The sequence below is a fragment of the Triplophysa dalaica genome, chromosome 15, assembly GCF_015846415.1.
Source record: "Triplophysa dalaica isolate WHDGS20190420 chromosome 15, ASM1584641v1, whole genome shotgun sequence".
NCBI lineage: Eukaryota > Metazoa > Chordata > Actinopteri > Cypriniformes > Nemacheilidae > Triplophysa > Triplophysa dalaica.
In genome coordinates, this window is record NC_079556.1 from 3,472,594 (window position 1) to 3,491,448 (window position 18,855).

Genomic DNA, 18,855 nt, shown 5'->3' on the forward strand with positions numbered 1-18,855 from the left:
TAGAAGTATGGGTTTATATTTGAAATGTTTGTACCAAATGGTCGACCCGCAGTTATATATAGTGAATGTCAAACTTGTTAACAGGTGACTATGAATGGAGGACAGCTGAGCATTACACTAACTTCCTTAGTCTTCAGAGCCATTTCGGTCTTTGTTAAAGTCCAAGGTAGACTGTTATCGATATTGTCACAGAAAGCACAATGTATGTTTCGTGTGGACTGTGTATTTCAGTACTTTTTGTGTTTTCTTCACACCATTAAAAAATGTGGAACATTGTATCCAGCCAAGTAACTGTCCACCAGTGCTCGAATTGAACCAAGTCTTATGGGGGTTCCCCTCATAAGACTTTTTTTTTGGTGGGGGTTAGTCTCGCAATATACAATTGAAACAAAATACACAATATATTTGATTATAATATTCATAACTAAATACTTATATATTTAAAACAGGCTTACATAGGGAAGAGGCTTCTTTCACTGTCCTGTGCGGTCTTCAGACGTTTCAAATTTAAAGAGACATGACAACTAGCCCATAAACAAACTTAAATTAAATTATTGTAAATAATAAATACACAAAATTACCTACATCCATTGCATGAATTTAATCCCATTTGTCATTATAATTTTTAATCAAATGCAAATATCTGAGGGACCCACAAAGTCCACTTTTTACTTCTTAAGGGGGGGCCTTATGCCCGGATCCCCCCAGCCCCCCTTCAATTCGAGCACTGCAGTCCACCTTTTGTAACTTAAATAACGCTTTATACCAACTGCATACATTGCCAGGCTTGATTACGCCTTCTGGTAAGGTCATGTAAATGTACAGTATTATGTCGTTGCTCATTGGATTGTAGTTTTATGTGTGTCATTGTTTGTAAGGATTGATGTCCAAACCTGAACAAGCCTTTTGTTACAGGCCAGAACATTGGTAACTCTTGAGGTTTTATAATGAATTTTATTTGAATATAGTCTGTTCTGCCAGCCATTAACAGTACTGAATTTAATGTACTCTCTCATGTTCTCTTTCTTCTGTGGCACTGTTTAACCAACTGGCAGCTTGTCCATCGCAATTGGTACAATGCCTTAAGGCTACAAGAACATTCAGTCCTTTCCAGTAAAATTCAGCTCAATACAACTTCATCTTCAAATCCGGTCCAGAATAAATACACTTTCACAGGCTCTGCTCCGTCTTTAAATACTCTTATAGTGAATGATGTTGTAAAAATGATAGGCTATGCGTCAAATCTGTATGAATAGATCCATTCATCGTTTCCAACAGACCACAACAGTTTTGGTTTTGAAGTTTATTTACTTACACCATTAAAAAATGAACTAAATTGTGTACATCTTTACATTTGCATAAGCATCTATATATTGCACAAAGTCAGGAACAAGCACAATCATAATGCTCATAAAGGCAGCCGAGCACGTGATAGTCCTTGTCACTTTATTAATAAAATGTGAATTATGAAAAAGCAGTGTTCAACATTAGTTGGAACAGCTAAATAGCAGCAGTGCAAAATGAGCAATGGAAACTAGAAATTAATGAGCTCACCTGTTTTGGTTATAAACTGTGACGCAAAAGCAGTGGTCAGCATAGACTACAGATGGAAAAGTACTCGTGTATGACAAACAGCAGCAGTGCAAAGGTACAGAATATAGTTTCTTTACTGTCGATCAGCAATTTGACAATAAATTATTACGCATATAGCTGTGTGCAGGTGTTATGTGCACACCAGAGCCATTGATAGAGAGAGCTCTGCCAACAGAAGTCCAAAACGCTGGAGCTTCACGTGATTAATGGAACCTTCAGCAAGTTCTTTAAATGCTTTATTTCTTTCATTTTTATTCATCAAATGGCTTTCGTCTTCAAATTGGTCAGATGTTTATTTTAGTTGGTCTGTTTAGTTGCAGCTCCATTGGTAACTTACTTCTGGGAACTATTGAGAGCCCCTGTCACGTAAATCATGGAGCCTTCAGAAAGTTGCAGGAAGTTATGTTTTCTCTTTAAATGCTTTATTTCTTTCATTTTTTATTCATTAAAAGGCTTTCTGTTTTGAACGGGTCAGAAGTTTACCTCTGTTGGTCTGTTGAGTCGTAGCTCCATGCGTTACTAGTAACTTCCGGTAACTATTGTAACAACATTGGAGTCAACGTAGAAGACTCTCTCTATCAATGGCTCTGGTGCACACCAAAGACTGAAATCTCTTTTAAAGACTAAATTCGAGCAATGCATTTCTCATCACCAAAAACATACTGACTTTAATATAAAATAATAATATGAGTAAATTAAAGCTACAAAAATGAACTTCAAGTTTTATTTAGAGAGTTAACAGGTTGTTATTTGACAATCTAACCACATACCCAAAGTTATCTAGCTACTGAGCACGGCGGGACAGGGCACTATAGCAGATCAAGCAGTTATTGGGCTTTTTGTTTGGGCAGTAGAGCGGAGTTGTTACCTTAAGGATTTTTAAAGTGCAGGGGAAGCAGTTTTTACCAACAAAAGCTTGCTGAAGATGCTCTGAACGTCTTGACATCCTATGGTGACTCCATGGGTTAAATAACCTCTGAAGCACAGGAGAAAAAACAAACTTTTTTATCAACTGTATAACAACTTTCAAGCATCAAAATAACATTATGAATATACAAATGTTTACAAAAATTCAATAAATATTTAATTATTTTAACTTAAAGGGTCGGTGTGTAATTTATTGGAGAATCTATCGACGAAAATGCAATATAATATACATAACTATGTTTTCAGGAGTGTATATAATCCTTACATAATGAATGAATGTTTTTTACTTATTAAAAATGAGCTATTTCTATCAACATACACCTCGGGCCTTGCATGGAATTCACAATTTTTCTACAGTAGCCATAAACGGACAAATTTCTCTAAAGAGAGTGTTTCATTAATACGTTATCTCCTTCAGCAAAGAAGCGAAAACATGACGACTTCTTAGTTCTGTGTCAGCCGCCGTAGTGCTTCGAAAGGGAGGGCGGAGTGTTGCCACTAAATTTCATACACTGGACCTTTAATATCACTTCATGTAATTTTGTATGTTTCATTAATAACTTTCGTTACAATATTAAAGTGTTAAAGTTTATCTTGTGTGATGTTTTTCATCCTTTGATTTGCACCCGATGTTTGTGCGAAACACTTATGTTAGCTTAATACAAAAATTGGTCATTTAACATTTCCAAGAAATTTGATGAATTTATTCCCGCACCTGTTTGCTGATGCGCCTGCATCTCCTCCAGGCCAGACAGAGGGCGGAATGATCTGCGTTCTTTGAAGGCAACAGTAGGAAGCATGTCGTCCTCTTCCCTCATCTCCAGCTTCGATGTTTTTCCAGGACCTGGTAGCCTGATAGCAGGCTTCGCATTCTCGCCGGATAAAGTGCCCTTCACTGATACTGGTTTCTACAGGACACAATAAGGTGAGATTTTTCCTTCGGGGCAGCAACATGCTGCATTTTAAAACCAGTCTCACCTTATCCTCAGATTCAGTCTTTCTGGTTCTCTTCATGATTTCCTCTAGGCGCTTATTGGGAGATATGTAAAAAAGCATTATAAATACAGTATATGCTGCAGGCGGTCGGTAACAAGAGAGACGTTTTTAAGTCTCTTTAAAGGGATAGATCACCCCCAAAAAAATGTCTGTCATTATTTGCTCACCCTTTAATCATTTCAAACCTGTATGACTTTCTTAAGATATTTTGAAGAATATAATGGTGGTATCAATTGACTTGCATTGGTTGATGTTCATACAATAGAAGTGAATGGGGACCGCCATTGTTCAATTAACAACATTCTTCAAAATATCTTCTTTTGTGTTCTGCGGAAGAAAGTAAGTCACACAGGTTTGAAATGACAAGAGGTTAAGTAAAGGATGACAGAATTTTTATTTTTGGGTGAACTATCCCTTTAAGTGAGTTGGAGAGTTCTCTGTATGTACCTTCTTTCTTTCTTGGCGCTCTGCCTCTTCTCTCTGGAAGCGAGTTTCTCGTTCCAGCCTCTGTTGCTCTGCTTGTGCCCTCTGAAGAGCCTCTTCCTCTCTCTGAGAAACACATTATTGTGATGTCTGTTTCTATCTGTACAACCATAATGTAATAATACTGTGCGGATTTGGTAAGAAATGCTCTAAACCTGAAACAATGGGCATAGATATTATTTTCCCGGTTTTGAAGCCATTGTGTCTTAGTTTTACAAACAAATAGTCTTGCAGTGTGGGAACACAATGCTAAATCATGTCCAGTACTCCTGTAAAGTATAGCTTATAACAAACTAAACGCCATTGACAAATCAGCATTGAGGACAGGGTCCTTTATTTACATACCTGTTGCTGAAGTCTTTTTTCTTCCTCCAGTTGTCTGCGAGTGTTCTCAGCCTGACGTCTGTTTTCTTCTTCTCTTTTCTTCTGTTCCTCCTCCAGTCTCACAGCTTCGGCCTCTTGCCTGGCGCGTTCTTCGGCTCTCCGAAGGGCCAGTTCCTCTATTCCCCTTCTAAAGAGTTAAATCACAGACCGGTCAGATCTCAACATCTTTCATAACATTTTTGTGCATTCTGTCAGATAAAACAAGCTAATTTATGATCACAACCCAACTAACACGATTTTCAGGTTCTTCAGCAAAAAATAAATGTAAAGCCACTGACATTTTAGTTAGCGGGATTTTTATTCATTTGTCCACAGGAAATTATAATGTAAGATCTCTCTGTCAGTAAAAATATAAAACTGCAATGGAAATATGTGAGAATACAGAAGTCTGTCTTTACCTCTCAATCTCCACCTTCTGTCTCCGTTCCTCTTCTTTTTCTCTCTGAAGCCTCGCTTGCCTTCTTTTCTCTGCCAGCAGGCGTGTGGCCTCCTCAGCCTTTGTGGTCCATGCAGGAGATCTGATTTGGGCTCTATCACCAATCTGACTTGGTCCTGAGATTGTACATAGGTGGGAAACATTAAACGAGTGTCATTCAGTGTAAATAAATGTTTTTATGACTCAAAGGACCCAAACTTCAATGTTTGGATAAAAATATTATATTATATAAAAATAAAATATTAATATTAATGTTATAGCATCTCTATATATGTGTCTTTAGTAGCACGAGTATTTGTATCTTGTAGCAATAGCCAAAAATACATTACATGGTTCAATATGATTAATTTTTCTTTAATGGCAAAAATAATTAGGATATTAAGTAAAGATGTTCCATGAAGATATTTAATAAATTTCCTACCTTAAATATATCACAACTTAATTTGTGTGAGTGGATGAAGCGAAATCGTGAATAAAAATGGCCGGAAAGTAAACTAACCTACAAACTAATCTCGTTGCTGCACGGTTGATTCTCACGAAAGCATTGAAACATCATGGCGGTAAAGATTTGAATTATAAAACATACAATTTGGAAACACATAGAATGATCATAAAAAATATAACTGCGTTCTCTATCTAGGACAAAACATAACTTTAACATATGAATTAAGTATTTAAGTATTTCATTGCTTCTTCTGAAATTCTCAGTGTATTAGATGTTGTAATTGAAACAGAATAAAATTCAAATATTGCGAAATAAAACTAATTTCAAAAAATGATTGGCAGAATATTCACGTATAATAAAAATGAAGAAACAGTGGAGAAGTTTCCTTGACTGATATTTTCATCCACTGTAAGAATTTTTAAACACACACAAAGATATTTACATTGTGTTTGATTTTATGTGAAGAAACACATCTACTTTTATATGGTTAACAAGTTAATAAATTACTAGTTAAAAATGTAATATTCTCTTGTCACACTGTGTGCATAACTTTCCCCCTTCTCATTACCGATACAGGTAGTTTTCCACATTTAAAGAAATTTTACATGTATAATATAAAAAAAAAACTTCATTAATGTCTTATTATGCATGATTAATAAAAACTTGCTCAGGCATGATGGCTTCGCTTGTTTTTTAGCAAAAACATGCTATGAGATTGACAGTTTTAAATGGTTATGGTGATGAGAATTTTTAAATCCTTTTTGGGGATTTTGGGATAAATCCTATTTAATGCCTTTAAACATGTCATACCTTGTTTTGAATTTATATAAAGGGAATTTGTTGATCCAAGGGATTAAAAGAAAATCATGTTTAAATCAAGATTTCGTGAGAATCAACCATCCGCTCTTTGAGAATTACCCACTCAAGTTTGGTATCTGTGTAAAACTGTGTAAAAATTTCCACTTTTGGGTTCCTCTACTCTTTACAACGTCAGCGGTAAGCCAATAGAGAGCGTTAAAACAAAACCTCTGATTAACAACTTAAAAGGCAATTTTCTCAATATTTTCCCAGATATTGAAATAGTTGTATCTGAGTCAAATATTCAAATATCAAATATCATCTTTCATGTGATGTAAAAATCTCAGTTTTGAAAAACTGACCCTCAAGACTGCATGGTTTTGTTGTCCAGAGTCATAAATGTATAGATTTCTACAGAAGACCTTCACTAACCATAAGGAGTCTGAGCGCAGTGTGGAGGATTCAGAGCTGTCTTTAACTGTACATCTTGTTTGAGATCTCTTTGTAGACATTGTAGAGATGTCGTCTCGGGTTGTTGAAAATGTGGAGCGAGCTCATACTCTTGCTCTTCCAGAACTGGAGGCAAACCTTCTTGTTTGGGTAAAGCGTGTCTAAGGTGTGGTCTTTTCTGCAGACTTGAGGTGTACATGAAAAGAATGTGTCAATGTTAAAGCGTTCAGTTTTACTGTCATCATTATTTACATAGAAAACATACCCTGGTGTTGGGGTTTTCGCATTCTCTTGTGGGTTTGTATCCTGTCTGGTATGAATTTCAACTATTGTCTGAGGTTGTGTTTGCCGGTCTTTTGCCTCAAAACCACCCTTTGCCACCTGAAAGCCAGTGCAAGAATGCATATGAATATTTGTTACTACAGTAATTTAGATTTCTATGCAACTAGAACTAAGCTTTGTGACACTTCGGAATGTCTCACCAGCTCTCTGTTAGTGGTTCTGCGGATGCTGACGCTTGGAACTGAGCAGGCAGGTCTGTTCGCTGCCTTCCCACAATGCACCTGGGCCTTTTGGGTGGTACTGGAGTGGCATGATGCTGAACGACGACAAACATGAACAACTAAAAAAATGTGGTCGATTTTGTTTCACAACATGAGTTTAAATGGGGATAAACGATTATGGAGAAAGAAAAGTTGGTGAGTAAGAAAAGGAAGAAAACACATTTGTAAATTCCCTTTAACTCAAAGTACATTCCCTCATTGTTTGGTTGTTTTATATCGGTACCTGTGTCTCGGGACAGACACACAGCACTTCTGCTTCTGGCTAGATAGGAAATGGTGGGAGTCTGAAGACGACTGACAAGCTTGATCTCCCATTGGCTAAGAGAGCGGCGTTTAGCTAGAGAACAGCAGAAAGCACAAACACTAACAGAACATGACAAGACAGAGCTGAGGAAATAGAGTCTGCAAGCTTAGAAAAGAAATTTAGAGGTGCGTGCTTTTTTTTATTTGTGTTGTTAGAAATTCACCGTTCTTGTGGCTCTGGGCGCTGTTGGTGGCCCGCCGTGAGCAGTGGCCGAGTTTGGCCTTCTGACTTTTCTCCAATGTCCTGCGCACCACAGACTCATAACGCTCCTACGACATTGATGCAAAACAGTGTTCCCATGATTCTGTGCTGTGCGTATGCTTTTAATCAGTGCAAAATCTCCAAAGCATTTCAGATCATATTCTGTGTTTATATTACTCGCATAAACTGACTGGACAGTCAACATGTGGACAGAACTTTATGATCTTAGATATGTTTCTATATTATTTTACGTATTAATTGCTTATATATAAAATACAGAGCTATAAATTAGAGCTTGGATATATACCTGTTTGACTTTCTTTCTTCTGCAGTACGTAAAAGAAGATATTTCGAAGAATGTTGGCAACCACACAACATTGGCCCCCATTGACTTCCATTGTGTGGACACAAAACATTTCTCAAAATCTCTTTTTTTGTGCTCCCAGAAAAAGAGTCAGATTCAGGTTTTGAGTGACATGAGAGCAGTGATTTGAGTATAGTGAACTATCCCTTTCGTGATTTATCGTTCATATGGGAACTCACTCTTTCCTCCTTAAGTCTCTGTTTGCGTTTCTCCTCGACTCCTATTCTTCTCCTCTCCTCCTTCTGTCGCTGCTGCTCCAGCTTTCTTTTGCGCTCTTCAAGCTGTTTCTGGTAGAAGTTTTTGGCTCGCTCCTCCCTCGCCAGCCAACTGCGCTCTCGCAAGGCTGCGGTTCACAAATACCACAGAAAATTGAAAATGAGACCGATCAAATACGTAATTTCACAGTAATAATCCTTTTAGTTCATTTCTCAGTCGGTGTAGATGTTATACAGTCGGACTAAATGGAATACCCAGCTGTTTTTGGTACGCCTCTCTTCGCTCTCGGGCCAGTTGCAGTCTCTCATCCACCTTGAGTGCATTCGACTCTAAATTGCAAAATAGTTAATGTCAGAACATGACAGTTTCAGTGCACAGAACGTTCGATTCAAACACGCTGATGGAAATAGCTTAAAAAAGTCAGCTTGTGCATGCTCAGGCTTTCATAAAAAATGATAACTCAGAGGTGTAGAACTGAAGAGTGACATTAAATCTTCATTGACATTGTATCCATGGCAGCAATGAATGTGGGGGAAGCGTTCGAGAGGAAAAATGGCAAGTGGAAGCGATATATAAATCGTAGCTGTTGCAGACCTGCTGCGTTTTCCTTGTTGATAATAATCTGAGTGGATTCGATGATCAGAGGAGCACATGATTTTCTATGTGTTGCATGAGTTTGGGTGTCACGTCAGAGCTGGGATCTAAAAACTACAGCAGAAGTAGCTTTGCAAATTTGCTTTATGTACTTATATTAGCAAGATCGATTTTAAGAGACAGTACTTTTTATTTATATTAAATACTTTAATGATTTTGTTTACACAGTTTTATTACTTCGCAAAACAACTACCTGAATCTGTTTTTACTCACACAAATTTGATATTATGAAGATCATAATATTTTAATATATTACGAAATATTTCTAAATGTTCTTTGCATTAAGTAGGATGATTTATTTACGTAACAGTAAGAAATACTTTAGCTGGATTTACACAGCCTGTGTCACATTTTTTATTATCCAAGCTTCTATTTAAATATTTAAGTTATGTTTTTACACATTTGCATTCTTCACACCAGAAACTTTCGGCCTCCCTGTTTGAAAAGCAGATAGGCGGGTTACCTGCAATGATTTACAACCGTACAGAAAGAATGAAGAATGCTGAGTACAATGAATGCTTTTCAAACACAATTATCTGTGTTTGGTCAGATCATTTCATGGAATGTTACTACCTGTTAAAGTCTCCTTAGTATTGATTCACATAATTGTAAACCCAAAGGCATTTTTAAATCCTAGATTATTCATCACCTAGCTCTTGACAAGAACTTCTGAACCTTTCAATCAAAATGCACTCGCCTCCCTTAGTATTAAATGTTTGTTCATAAAAATACCTTTAACACCCCTAATCAAAACCAAAAGGCACATATGGAAGAAAAACATGAGACCTGTCTTATGCCAGATTTGAGTTTTTTTTTTAAATAAAGATGGCCTGAGGCTGGCAAACAGCTACAAAGACAACATTTGTTTCACTGTTGCTGTGTAGAACAACATATTCAGCGCCTGACTGAAGACGTGCTGACACTGAACTTGTGAGGTGAACTTAACACTCAAAAGCAACACTATAGAGGGGTGGACCTTTAAAGAAAAATTAATCCAAAAAGTTTTTTTTTAATCCTTTATTGACCTTCACACTATTTCTAACTTGTGTGACTTTCTTTCATGAATGGAACACAAGGTCAAATTTAAAAGAATGTTGATATGTATAATTTTCCTAACAATGAAAGTGAATGGGGCTGTCAGTCACCATTCTGCCCAAATCTTTCCTATTGTGTTCCTTGAAAGAAAAATGATGGTTTGTAACCGCATGCGAGGGTGTGCATGATGACAGAATGCTCATTTTTTATCTCTGTAGTACCTGCTGAATATGCTTGCATGAATATTTATATTAATAGTAAAGCAGACTTGCTTTTGTGGACCTTTATATAACAGACCACTATATGTTTGTAACTGAGATTAACCCTTATGAAGACCTTTAGTGCATCTGGCACACATACATACACACACAACTATCCTCAATACGTCACCATCTAAGCTTATGAGAAAATGCCAAATTACAGCATTATTACAATGTATTCACACTCAGGGGAGTATATCTAGGCGTCTAACATTTTTCTGGAATAGGCGTCACATGTTTCATCTTGATAATATAATATCATATGCTACTACTATCCTCAGATATAGCAGGAGAGATTGACCTAAACCGCGCATGCAACTGAATTGTAGTTTAGGGGAACAAATGCTACATATGTTATTGCATCACTAACCTCTCTGCTTTCTCTCAGGGTCGTGCATCCTCCGCGGTCCCTTCTCTGAGACGATGGAGAGACCCAGCTCTGCCATCCTCCCCGCCTTCCTCCAATCCCGCTCCCGGTCTGCCAGGCTCAGCTGAGCTGGCATCTTATCGATTAAACACTTGTGTCGCTGTGAATGTGCGTGTTACCGGATACATGTAGAACATCTGTTCCCAGCTTCTTCTGTGAAAAAAACGTCAACTCCTGATATCAGCTTATCGCTGTATCTCTAACAGGGAATAGGCGAGAGCGAGCAAGAGAGGCAGAAATTCTTCCTGGGGGGGTGGAATGGTGAGAGGATTTGCTGGCTGGGTTGCGTACAGCACACGTGCCCACCCAGCAAACTCAGTACCCGTCTGAATGTAAAATGTGCACATGTGCCATGCTGTCGTGAGCTCCTCCTCCTCACATACTAAAGAAACCCACCCATATAGTGTTTGAGAATAGCTTAGGCGTGTTTCCCTTTAAAATCCATAATGTTGTCGGAGCTGCAGCAGAGGTGAAATACAACAAAGGAAGCCGGGATGGATGCAAGCATGGTTGCCCGGGCGACCGTGATATGCATGAAATGTGGGGGATGAATGAAAGCATGACATTGCAAGTGAGTGTCTAGAAATAGCACCACACCGGGGAGTCTAGGAACAAAAAGGGGCTTTTATCTTGCGTAAGGATAAGCGATCTGCACGTCTAAGTAAATGTGACATGTTTTTTAACAGATTAATTGAGCTGCTTGAACATGAGGATCTGGTGTCAAGCCTAGATGATGTCATCCCATCTCAATTAGTACTATAGTACAGAAGCTATAGATTAACACAAATTTGTCTTTTCAAGTAAGACACATATTTAACAGTACTACGTTTGTGTGTGTGTGTGAAATATGAAGAATGCATTTGCGTAATAATTTAGCCCTTGATTTCCTGTTGTGACAACTGGCCCAGTCTCTGTGTCAAGTGATAGTTTCACCAAAATTGTCATCATTTACTTAGCCTCTTTTCATTTAAACCTGTATGACTTTCTTTCTTCCACTTGCGAAACACAAAAGATCCCTTTCTTCTATTGTATAGACACAAAACCAATGCAAGTTATTGGGTACAGCCATGGTTCGGTTACCCGTTCTTCAAAATATCTACATTTAAAATGACAAGAGGGTAAATGATGACATTTTTGGATGAATTGTCATATTAAGATTTATTTGCTAAATTATGTAATGTAACCATATAGAATTTTCTTATAATTAAATGTCACCAGTGTCCACATTATATAATTATAAACTGACTTAGCCGGTACAGTAATACCAGTGAAACATAAATATAAATTTGTATAAAATTTGCATGTATTGGTAAACAGCACGACACAACAGAAACTAGTGCAGTCCTCTATTAGTCATATTCTAAAGACGTCTGGAAATGATTAACTATTTGTTAAAACTTTAAGATAAGAATTGTATTACTGTTTTAAATGATAATAGTTCTGTTTCTACGTATCACATATATTTCATTTGTGATTACAAAAAACGAAATATTTAAGACTGCTTTGAACACCTCATTTTAATACCAAAATGTCTTTAACTAGCTATCTGTAAATTGATCTTGGGCGTAAGAGGATGATGGAAATTGTTGAGTGAGTCACAGGCGGACCGTCTGAGTTTTGAGGGAGTGCAGAGGTATGAAGACAGGTGAAGGAATGAGGAAATGAGGCTTGTCAAAACTATATTCACCTGTTAGAAGGTCGCATCAGTAGTAGAGTCAGTGTTAGGCTGAAGTCTGCTGGCCTACGAGTGTCTATTCTTAGTCTGTGTTGACATGTAAAGTACAAGAGCAAAAGAAGAAATTATTAACTGAGAAGGATCGTTGAACTATTATAATCGGCTCAGATTCTTTGGGATTGGTTCCAGCCGCACATCTAGGAAAGTGAGTCTTGATCTCTCGTTGTTACTCAATCTTACACTGAGATGGATATTTTTATTATCAATGTAAATTTTGGGATAATTTGCGTGCACTGTTATTAGGATATATAAATATGTACAGAAATTGCAAGTTTATCCCTTTAGATTAACATGTATGTATAATGCATTATAAAAGTAGTTTTAAAGCATTGTTACGTACCTTTTAATGCATCGTAAGTTTTATAAATAATTGTTATACAGTTAATATGTTACCAAAATATTTATTAAAGTTTTATTGATCACACATTTATACATTACATTTATTTATTTATGCATTTGGCAGACGCATTTATCCAAAGCTTCTTACATTGCGTTGTATTATACATTTGTTTCTGACTATTTGCAATCCCCTGGGATTGAACCCATGACCTTGCTGTTGTTAGCGCCATGCTCTAACTACTGAGCCGCAGGAAAGCATTTGTAACGTTTAGTTAGCATCAAAAAAGAAAGAGCGAAACTGGGAGGGGTAACATCTTAAATCAGGTGGATGAAGGTTTTGTTTTAAGAACCTGTTTCTATTGTCATTTTGACTATGGGGTGCGGTTTCATTAATCCTCCCTAACACGTGCATTCTGTACTGCTATACATGTGGATCTACATATACTGTATATGTCTTTTTTTATTGTCAAAACAAGTTAAGTAATAGTTGTGTGGTAAAATCGTTTCCGTATGCTGCGAAAGTAACAGCAGAAATAATTTATAGGCCATGAAGAAGCGGATATTCTAGTTTATGATTAATTGTCATAAAATTACAGAAACATTCCAGGCCAAGACTTTTAACACATAGTGAATGGACTAGATCGAATGAAACTGTCATAGCCACTAAACATTCTTTAAATAGTTTCAGGGTCCTTTAAACACAACTGACCTTCTGAAGATTTACAGTATCAACAGTCATATGTGACACATTAAGGCAATTTCACTTAGACATTGATCCATTTGAGCATTTGTCAATATCAGAAGCATTTTCTTTTGATAGCAGTGAAACATTATATGAAAACTGTGTTCCGTGGTATCTGATGATGCTCATTAGATATGCAAAACAGTCAGTGAAAGACTTTCTGTTGAAACAGCTCATCAGCATTTAAACAAATGTCACGACTTCTTATGAAGTCAGTCATTTCTTAATAAGTGGTCAAGAGAAAGGTTTAGAAACCAAGCTATAAAGATGTGACCCAATTTTTGAACACTTAATTATGTCCTATACACACCTAACTTTTGTGACAAAGATCTGCTGGTGTGGCATATACATGTGTTCAACATGTTAATTACATAATAATGTAAAATATAAATCATCATTACATAAAATACATTTAAGGTATACATCATGTCACTTTATTTGTATGTCTTCTCTGTGTTGTTTGATACTGTATATGTTATGGATGTGCATCTGTCTGTATAAAATAATATTTATAACTGTATTTGATTGCTGCTTAGTCGTTTTGCGCTATCAAGTGGCGTTCATAAACAAACATTATGTACCGAGACACACCTTTTATTCTATGATCTTTCTGTTCACCTGTAGTATCTGAATCATGGCACCGATCAGCACCGATCTGGTGGGGTGGGCAATGTCAGAGACACCAGAAGCTGCATTCCTCTCCATCATCATCGTCTTCATCATCAGCATCGCTTTGCTCGTTATCTGCACAACCTGTAAAAAGTGAGTTGTCACTGAATGACATTTTAAGGTGTATGACTTTAACCTTTTATGAGATGTATGTGCCGCGTTATTATACAAAAGCATGTGTAGACACAGATGAAGTCAGGTGTTAAGAAGCAACCTTGCGTGTCCTGTATGTTATTTAGGTATGTGGTACTGTCAACACCAGAAAATGATGTAAGATGCATTCCAGGACAGCACTGTCAAGTTTTTTCACTACGACATTGTGTGGAATGAAGGAGGAATGTTGTTCATTCACTGTTTCGCATAGCTGACATGTGAGACATAAAAAAGAACCAAAATGCAATGAACCATAAACAGAGCAAAGTTGTAATTATTTGACTTGAAGGGGATGTGTGCATACTTGTATTTAGTGCCTTAGAAGAAAGAAACAAGTACAATTTCTATACTTTTAACACTAACTAAAGGTTAAAGTCATTGCCATTAGTTCATGTATTAGCTAACATCAGCTTAAAATAAAACATTGTAAGAGCATTTATTAATCTTTGTCAATGTTAGTAAATACAAATTCAGTTTTCATTATTCATTACCTTAGCTTTTGATATATTTTTTTATTAGTAAACATTAAATTTGACATGAACTAAGATTAATAATTGCTGTAGAAATAATATTTATTTATGTTTAATTTAATGTGTCATAAGAAGAATAATTACAGTTTTATTTCATTTTTATTCATATTTTAAATTAGGTTTTATTTTTGATGGTAATATTAGTTAAATATTCATTAACTTGGTTAAATGCTTTGGTCATTTTTTAGATTTTTATGTTGCTTATAAGATTAATTAATTTTAGGTTTAGTTTTAGTGTTTTAAACTACTTTCATTTTATTTCTGAGGCAACATTTCAAATTTTTGTTATCAATTTTTCCCCAATAATTTTTAGGCCAATATTTTCAATAAACAAAAACTTTTTTAGTAAACTCAAATAACGTTTCAAAATACCCTTGATACCCTTTTTTCTCTAGTAAAACACACAAAAGGTGTGTGTCTGCAGGCACTGGGCTCAACAAATAAAAGCTGCGCATGAATGACGCTCGGGAGTGCTGCGTCGTCATGAAAGTTTATCATTTTCACGTGTTTAAGTGTTTATGCTTTGACAATGTAAATATATGCAAGTGCATAATACGTAAAAGAGAACCTAATTTGATCCCTATGAATTTGATGTGCGTTCTGTGCGCAGCAGCTCACATAAAACGCATAAAAGTGCATAAAAACGCATGCACTGAATTGAGTCGGATTCATTTTAAACTGAAAAGAAGGTTTGGGCAATTAAATATGATAGAAACACATTTACTGACAAAAATCCTCGATTCGCATCAATTGTGCTTAGATCAATTGACAGCATAACTGAACTAACAAACTCGTTGTACACCATCTTGAGTGGTCTAAAGTGGTTTGGTATTACCTCATAACAGTTTTATAAAGCTGCGTTATTGCGTTTTTGTTCTCTTTGAAGATGGAGTGCTAGTTTATGTTATTTTAAATTTCAAAACTGTTTCTTGCAATTTCGTATACCATTAAAACGAAAAGTAATCAGTTCTTTTGTGAATGGTTATGGTTGTAGGCTATAAAGTGACATTGACTGTATCAAAAAACAAAAGGATTAATTACCCTGAAAGTTCAAGAAGTTAAGTTAAAAATGTATGATTCGCACAGTTTAAAGTTTGAAAGTATTTTCTTATTATATCCAACAAGTTGCAAGGATTTTGTCCCTTCAGGTACCCTCGCTTGCAAAAAGGTTGGAGACGCCTGCTGTATAGTTCATGTAAATAAATGTTTGACCATTTACATTGCATTTCTAATTTCATCCAGCAGATGGCAGAACAGAATTCATCATAAATGTGTGGGCTAAAAACTTCAGGCCTTATTAAGTTTGCATTGACAATAATTCTTGTGTAGTAACCACAAATTGCATAAGCTACATTCACAAGCTATTTTCCAATTCATCAAGAGCCATTTCTAATTTCATCTCTCTTACTTTGCAGACATTCATTTCAGTTAGAGGAAAAGACACCAAAGGAGAAATCTTCAAAACTTGTTAAAGTGGTGAGTAATTCCTATATTTCTGTGTGTGATGACAATGTGATAAAAGTGATAAAGTGTGATAAAGTGTGCTTGTCACCTAAATAGGAAGCAAAGGGGGATGTGGCCAGACAAAACCCTGCCATTAATGAAATCACCAGTGATGAAATTGGTAAACTGAGCTGTTCATTTATATTAGTTATGTATGCTATCAATGTTTGGCAAACCATCTAACCAGATGCCCTAATCTTGTTCTTGAAGGAAACGTAGAAATCGGTAAAGATGCACTCGCCTTCAAACCCTACAGAAGTCACACTCTCATTCCAGGTATGACTAACCATTGTTATTGAACTGTACTGTACTGTATTCGCAGATAATGTCAATCAAATAAGTTAACATCACATCATGTAGGATATTCTGAAAGATCTGATTTGAACTTATATTTTTATACCCATTAGAAATGTACTCAAACATAACATGACAATATTTTTGTTTTTTGCAGGAGCGAGACTGCATGGTGAAACGAACGGCAATGCTGAAGTTTCAGTACAACATTAGGGTGTCTAATAAAGTGTAAACACATTGAGTGGTCTGCTTTTAAAATAGTTTATAAACAAGGTTTCCACCTTTTTAATAGACAATCGATAGAAATTGCCATTGCTAAAACGTTTTCGCCATCCTGTATATAAACTCAAAGTTGCATTCCAGCGAAATGTCACATGACAATACAAACACAACTGTGCCTCTCTTATATTGTTTTAATGTCACTTGACTAAAATGACTTCGCTGTTAGAAGGTGTAACATCGCAGCAGCTATAAATACACGTTCAATGACGGAAACCTGCAGTTTTCCTCCATCTTTCCATATGTTACCTGTAAATGCTTTAGTAAACCAACAGTTGGAGACAAACAGTTTCCAGACTAACCAAACCGGACACATCCTGCTATGTGCAACTGCTGCTGACTTTAGAGAGTGTATCTTGCAAAGACAAAGCTCAATCAATTCAACAATTTGGATGACAGATCCAGATCTTCTGGTCACTCCAGTTTGGGAGACTCCTGATAGCGATCACTATTCAGGTGGTCACCCATTTAAATGGGTTATATACCACACTAAACCAGAACATCAAGAGTACCACTGTCCATCTCCACACCCATCAGAGGATGAGGTGGATGAATCACCATCACTCAGAAATAAACGAAAGAATCCCTTTTTATAGGCTAATGAAATGAAGTACTGTTAAATTGTTCTGTTTTTGCATTAATTCGTTGTACCTTAATCCCAGAGGTTGACTGGTGTGTATCTTTTTAATTTGATGTATTTTAACGTAAGCACGATTGTGAGTGTTTTAGGCTTTAGACAATGTTTTAGTTTTAGTGGGTACGAGGAAAGTTTTTAACTATTTTAATGTTATGTTTGACCTATCCACATATCCACACCCCAAATGAAACATGATTATAGAATTGAATACAGTTTATTGTCATTGTACAAATGTACCACAACATTTTTACTCCATACAAAGCACAACGTACACAAATTAGCAAAGAATGGGGGGTATAGACCTCAAAAACTGTTGTAGTGGTTGAGAAGATTCTCCCATCCAATGTAAAGTGCTTTGAGTGTCCAGAAAAGCGCTATATGAATGTAACAAATGAATCAAATAGTAATGCAAGTATGATTTGATGTGAACAAAGTCCATACTGTAGTAGTGCAAGTATGAAATATGATGTAAACAAGTATGCATTATGATATTAATAAAATAAATGTTGCATTATCATCAAAGTTGTCTGTCATTTGATCACAAATGTGCTGCCGTGGGTATTTTATCTGTCCATTTAAAAATCGTTTAATTCGATGATGAGTAAACAAGTGAAACGCAAAAACAAACAAACACATTGTCATACGTGTGTTGACGTGAAACAATATGTTCACATGACGCCTGTCCTTGCTGTCTTTGTGAAACGCGCACATATCTGTGGTTGACGTGCAGAACGCCTGGCCCGTCTCTGTTCTGGCATGAGGATGTGAGGCCGCGCACGTACGCGTTTATTGGCCTGAAAGGTTTCACGAGCGCAGCGCGTGGGGAGGCGCGTCACTGCGACCGACCAATGGCGTGCAGCGGTGATGCCAGCGGACTGGGGAAAGCACGTATTATGTAACCCTTTCACACCCTCCCCCTTCATAAATGCATCTACTGCACTTCAGATGTGCTTCACTGCTTTTCTATTGTACTGTAAATATGTTTGAAGACAACAATGCATGCTGTTTAACGTAAGATTGACGCTTTATTAATCTGGTTAAGGAAAGCACGCGCTGCAACATCAACCAGACACAATTTGCAAAGTACACGTGCAGAGGAGCAAATGTTGCATTGTGAAAACACATGTGCTGTTTAAATTCAGTGTTAGTTCAGTGCATTCTTTATATTATGCAACCACAACGACAAAACATGATCATATTGTTGGAATCCATTATTTAGAGATCATTAGAATCACAAATTATGCAAAATTGCATCCCTGTTGCACATTGTATCTCTGCGTCCATGTTTCATGTCACAGACGAGTGACAGAAAGCTACGACGAGGTCATAAAGGTGAAGAAAGCGATATATTAAATGCATTGTCCCATGTGAGGCCTTTGTGTTTCTTGACCCTTCCTCAACTTCTGCGTAAACAAGTTGGAATTGTAGGGCGTGTGTC

At 36.7% G+C, this 18,855-nt stretch overlaps 2 protein-coding genes across 3 annotated transcripts; one reads left to right on the forward strand and one right to left on the reverse strand.

Moving 5' to 3' along the window:
• Window positions 1–673: 673 nt before the first annotated feature.
• On the reverse strand, window positions 674–12,260 carry map7a (microtubule-associated protein 7a). Of its 2 annotated transcripts, XM_056768753.1 has the most exons (15): window positions 12,224–12,260; window positions 10,480–10,689; window positions 8,415–8,489; window positions 8,124–8,287; window positions 7,543–7,648; window positions 7,299–7,412; window positions 6,995–7,134; window positions 6,778–6,893; window positions 6,495–6,697; window positions 4,782–4,935; window positions 4,345–4,510; window positions 3,964–4,065; window positions 3,499–3,549; window positions 3,236–3,428; window positions 674–2,569 (listed from the first exon to the last, which is right to left on the reverse strand). In XM_056768753.1, the coding sequence occupies exons 2-15, from the start codon at window positions 10,610–10,612 to the stop codon at window positions 2,559–2,561; spliced, it is 1,728 nt and encodes a 575-aa protein (XP_056624731.1). In that variant the 5' UTR covers window positions 10,613–10,689; window positions 12,224–12,260; the 3' UTR covers window positions 674–2,558. The 2 variants fall into 2 exon arrangements, with proteins under 2 accessions (XP_056624731.1, XP_056624733.1); XM_056768755.1 differs by lacking the exons at window positions 8,124–8,287; window positions 8,415–8,489; window positions 10,480–10,689; window positions 12,224–12,260 and adding an exon at window positions 7,888–8,111.
• On the forward strand, window positions 12,244–17,931 carry si:ch73-204p21.2 (uncharacterized). Its single transcript, XM_056768756.1, has 6 exons — window positions 12,244–12,416; window positions 13,977–14,114; window positions 16,120–16,180; window positions 16,265–16,328; window positions 16,418–16,483; window positions 16,659–17,931. Exons 2-6 carry the CDS (start codon window positions 13,987–13,989, stop codon window positions 16,712–16,714), a joined length of 375 nt encoding a protein of 124 aa, XP_056624734.1. The 5' UTR covers window positions 12,244–12,416; window positions 13,977–13,986; the 3' UTR covers window positions 16,715–17,931.
• The last annotated feature ends 924 nt before the right edge of the window (window positions 17,932–18,855 follow it).

Bases quoted from the DNA above. Each gene is read 5' to 3' on its own strand.
- si:ch73-204p21.2 (XM_056768756.1), top strand. From the start codon at position 13,987: ATGGCACCGATCAGCACCGATCTGGTGGGGTGGGCAATGTCAGAGACA. The intron at 14,115-16,119 runs GTGAGTTGTCAC...CTTACTTTGCAG, and splicing joins ATCTGCACAACCTGTAAAAA to ACATTCATTTCAGTTAGAGG. The intron at 16,181-16,264 runs GTGAGTAATTCC...TCACCTAAATAG, and splicing joins CTTCAAAACTTGTTAAAGTG to GAAGCAAAGGGGGATGTGGC.
- map7a (XM_056768753.1), bottom strand. From the start codon at position 10,612: ATGCCAGCTCAGCTGAGCCTGGCAGACCGGGAGCGGGATTGGAGGAAG. The intron at 7,413-7,542 runs GTGAATTTCTAA...GCTGTTCTCTAG, and splicing joins CGCCCAGAGCCACAAGAACG to CTAAACGCCGCTCTCTTAGC. The intron at 6,698-6,777 runs GTATGTTTTCTA...GTACACCTCAAG, and splicing joins GCGAAAACCCCAACACCAGG to TCTGCAGAAAAGACCACACC.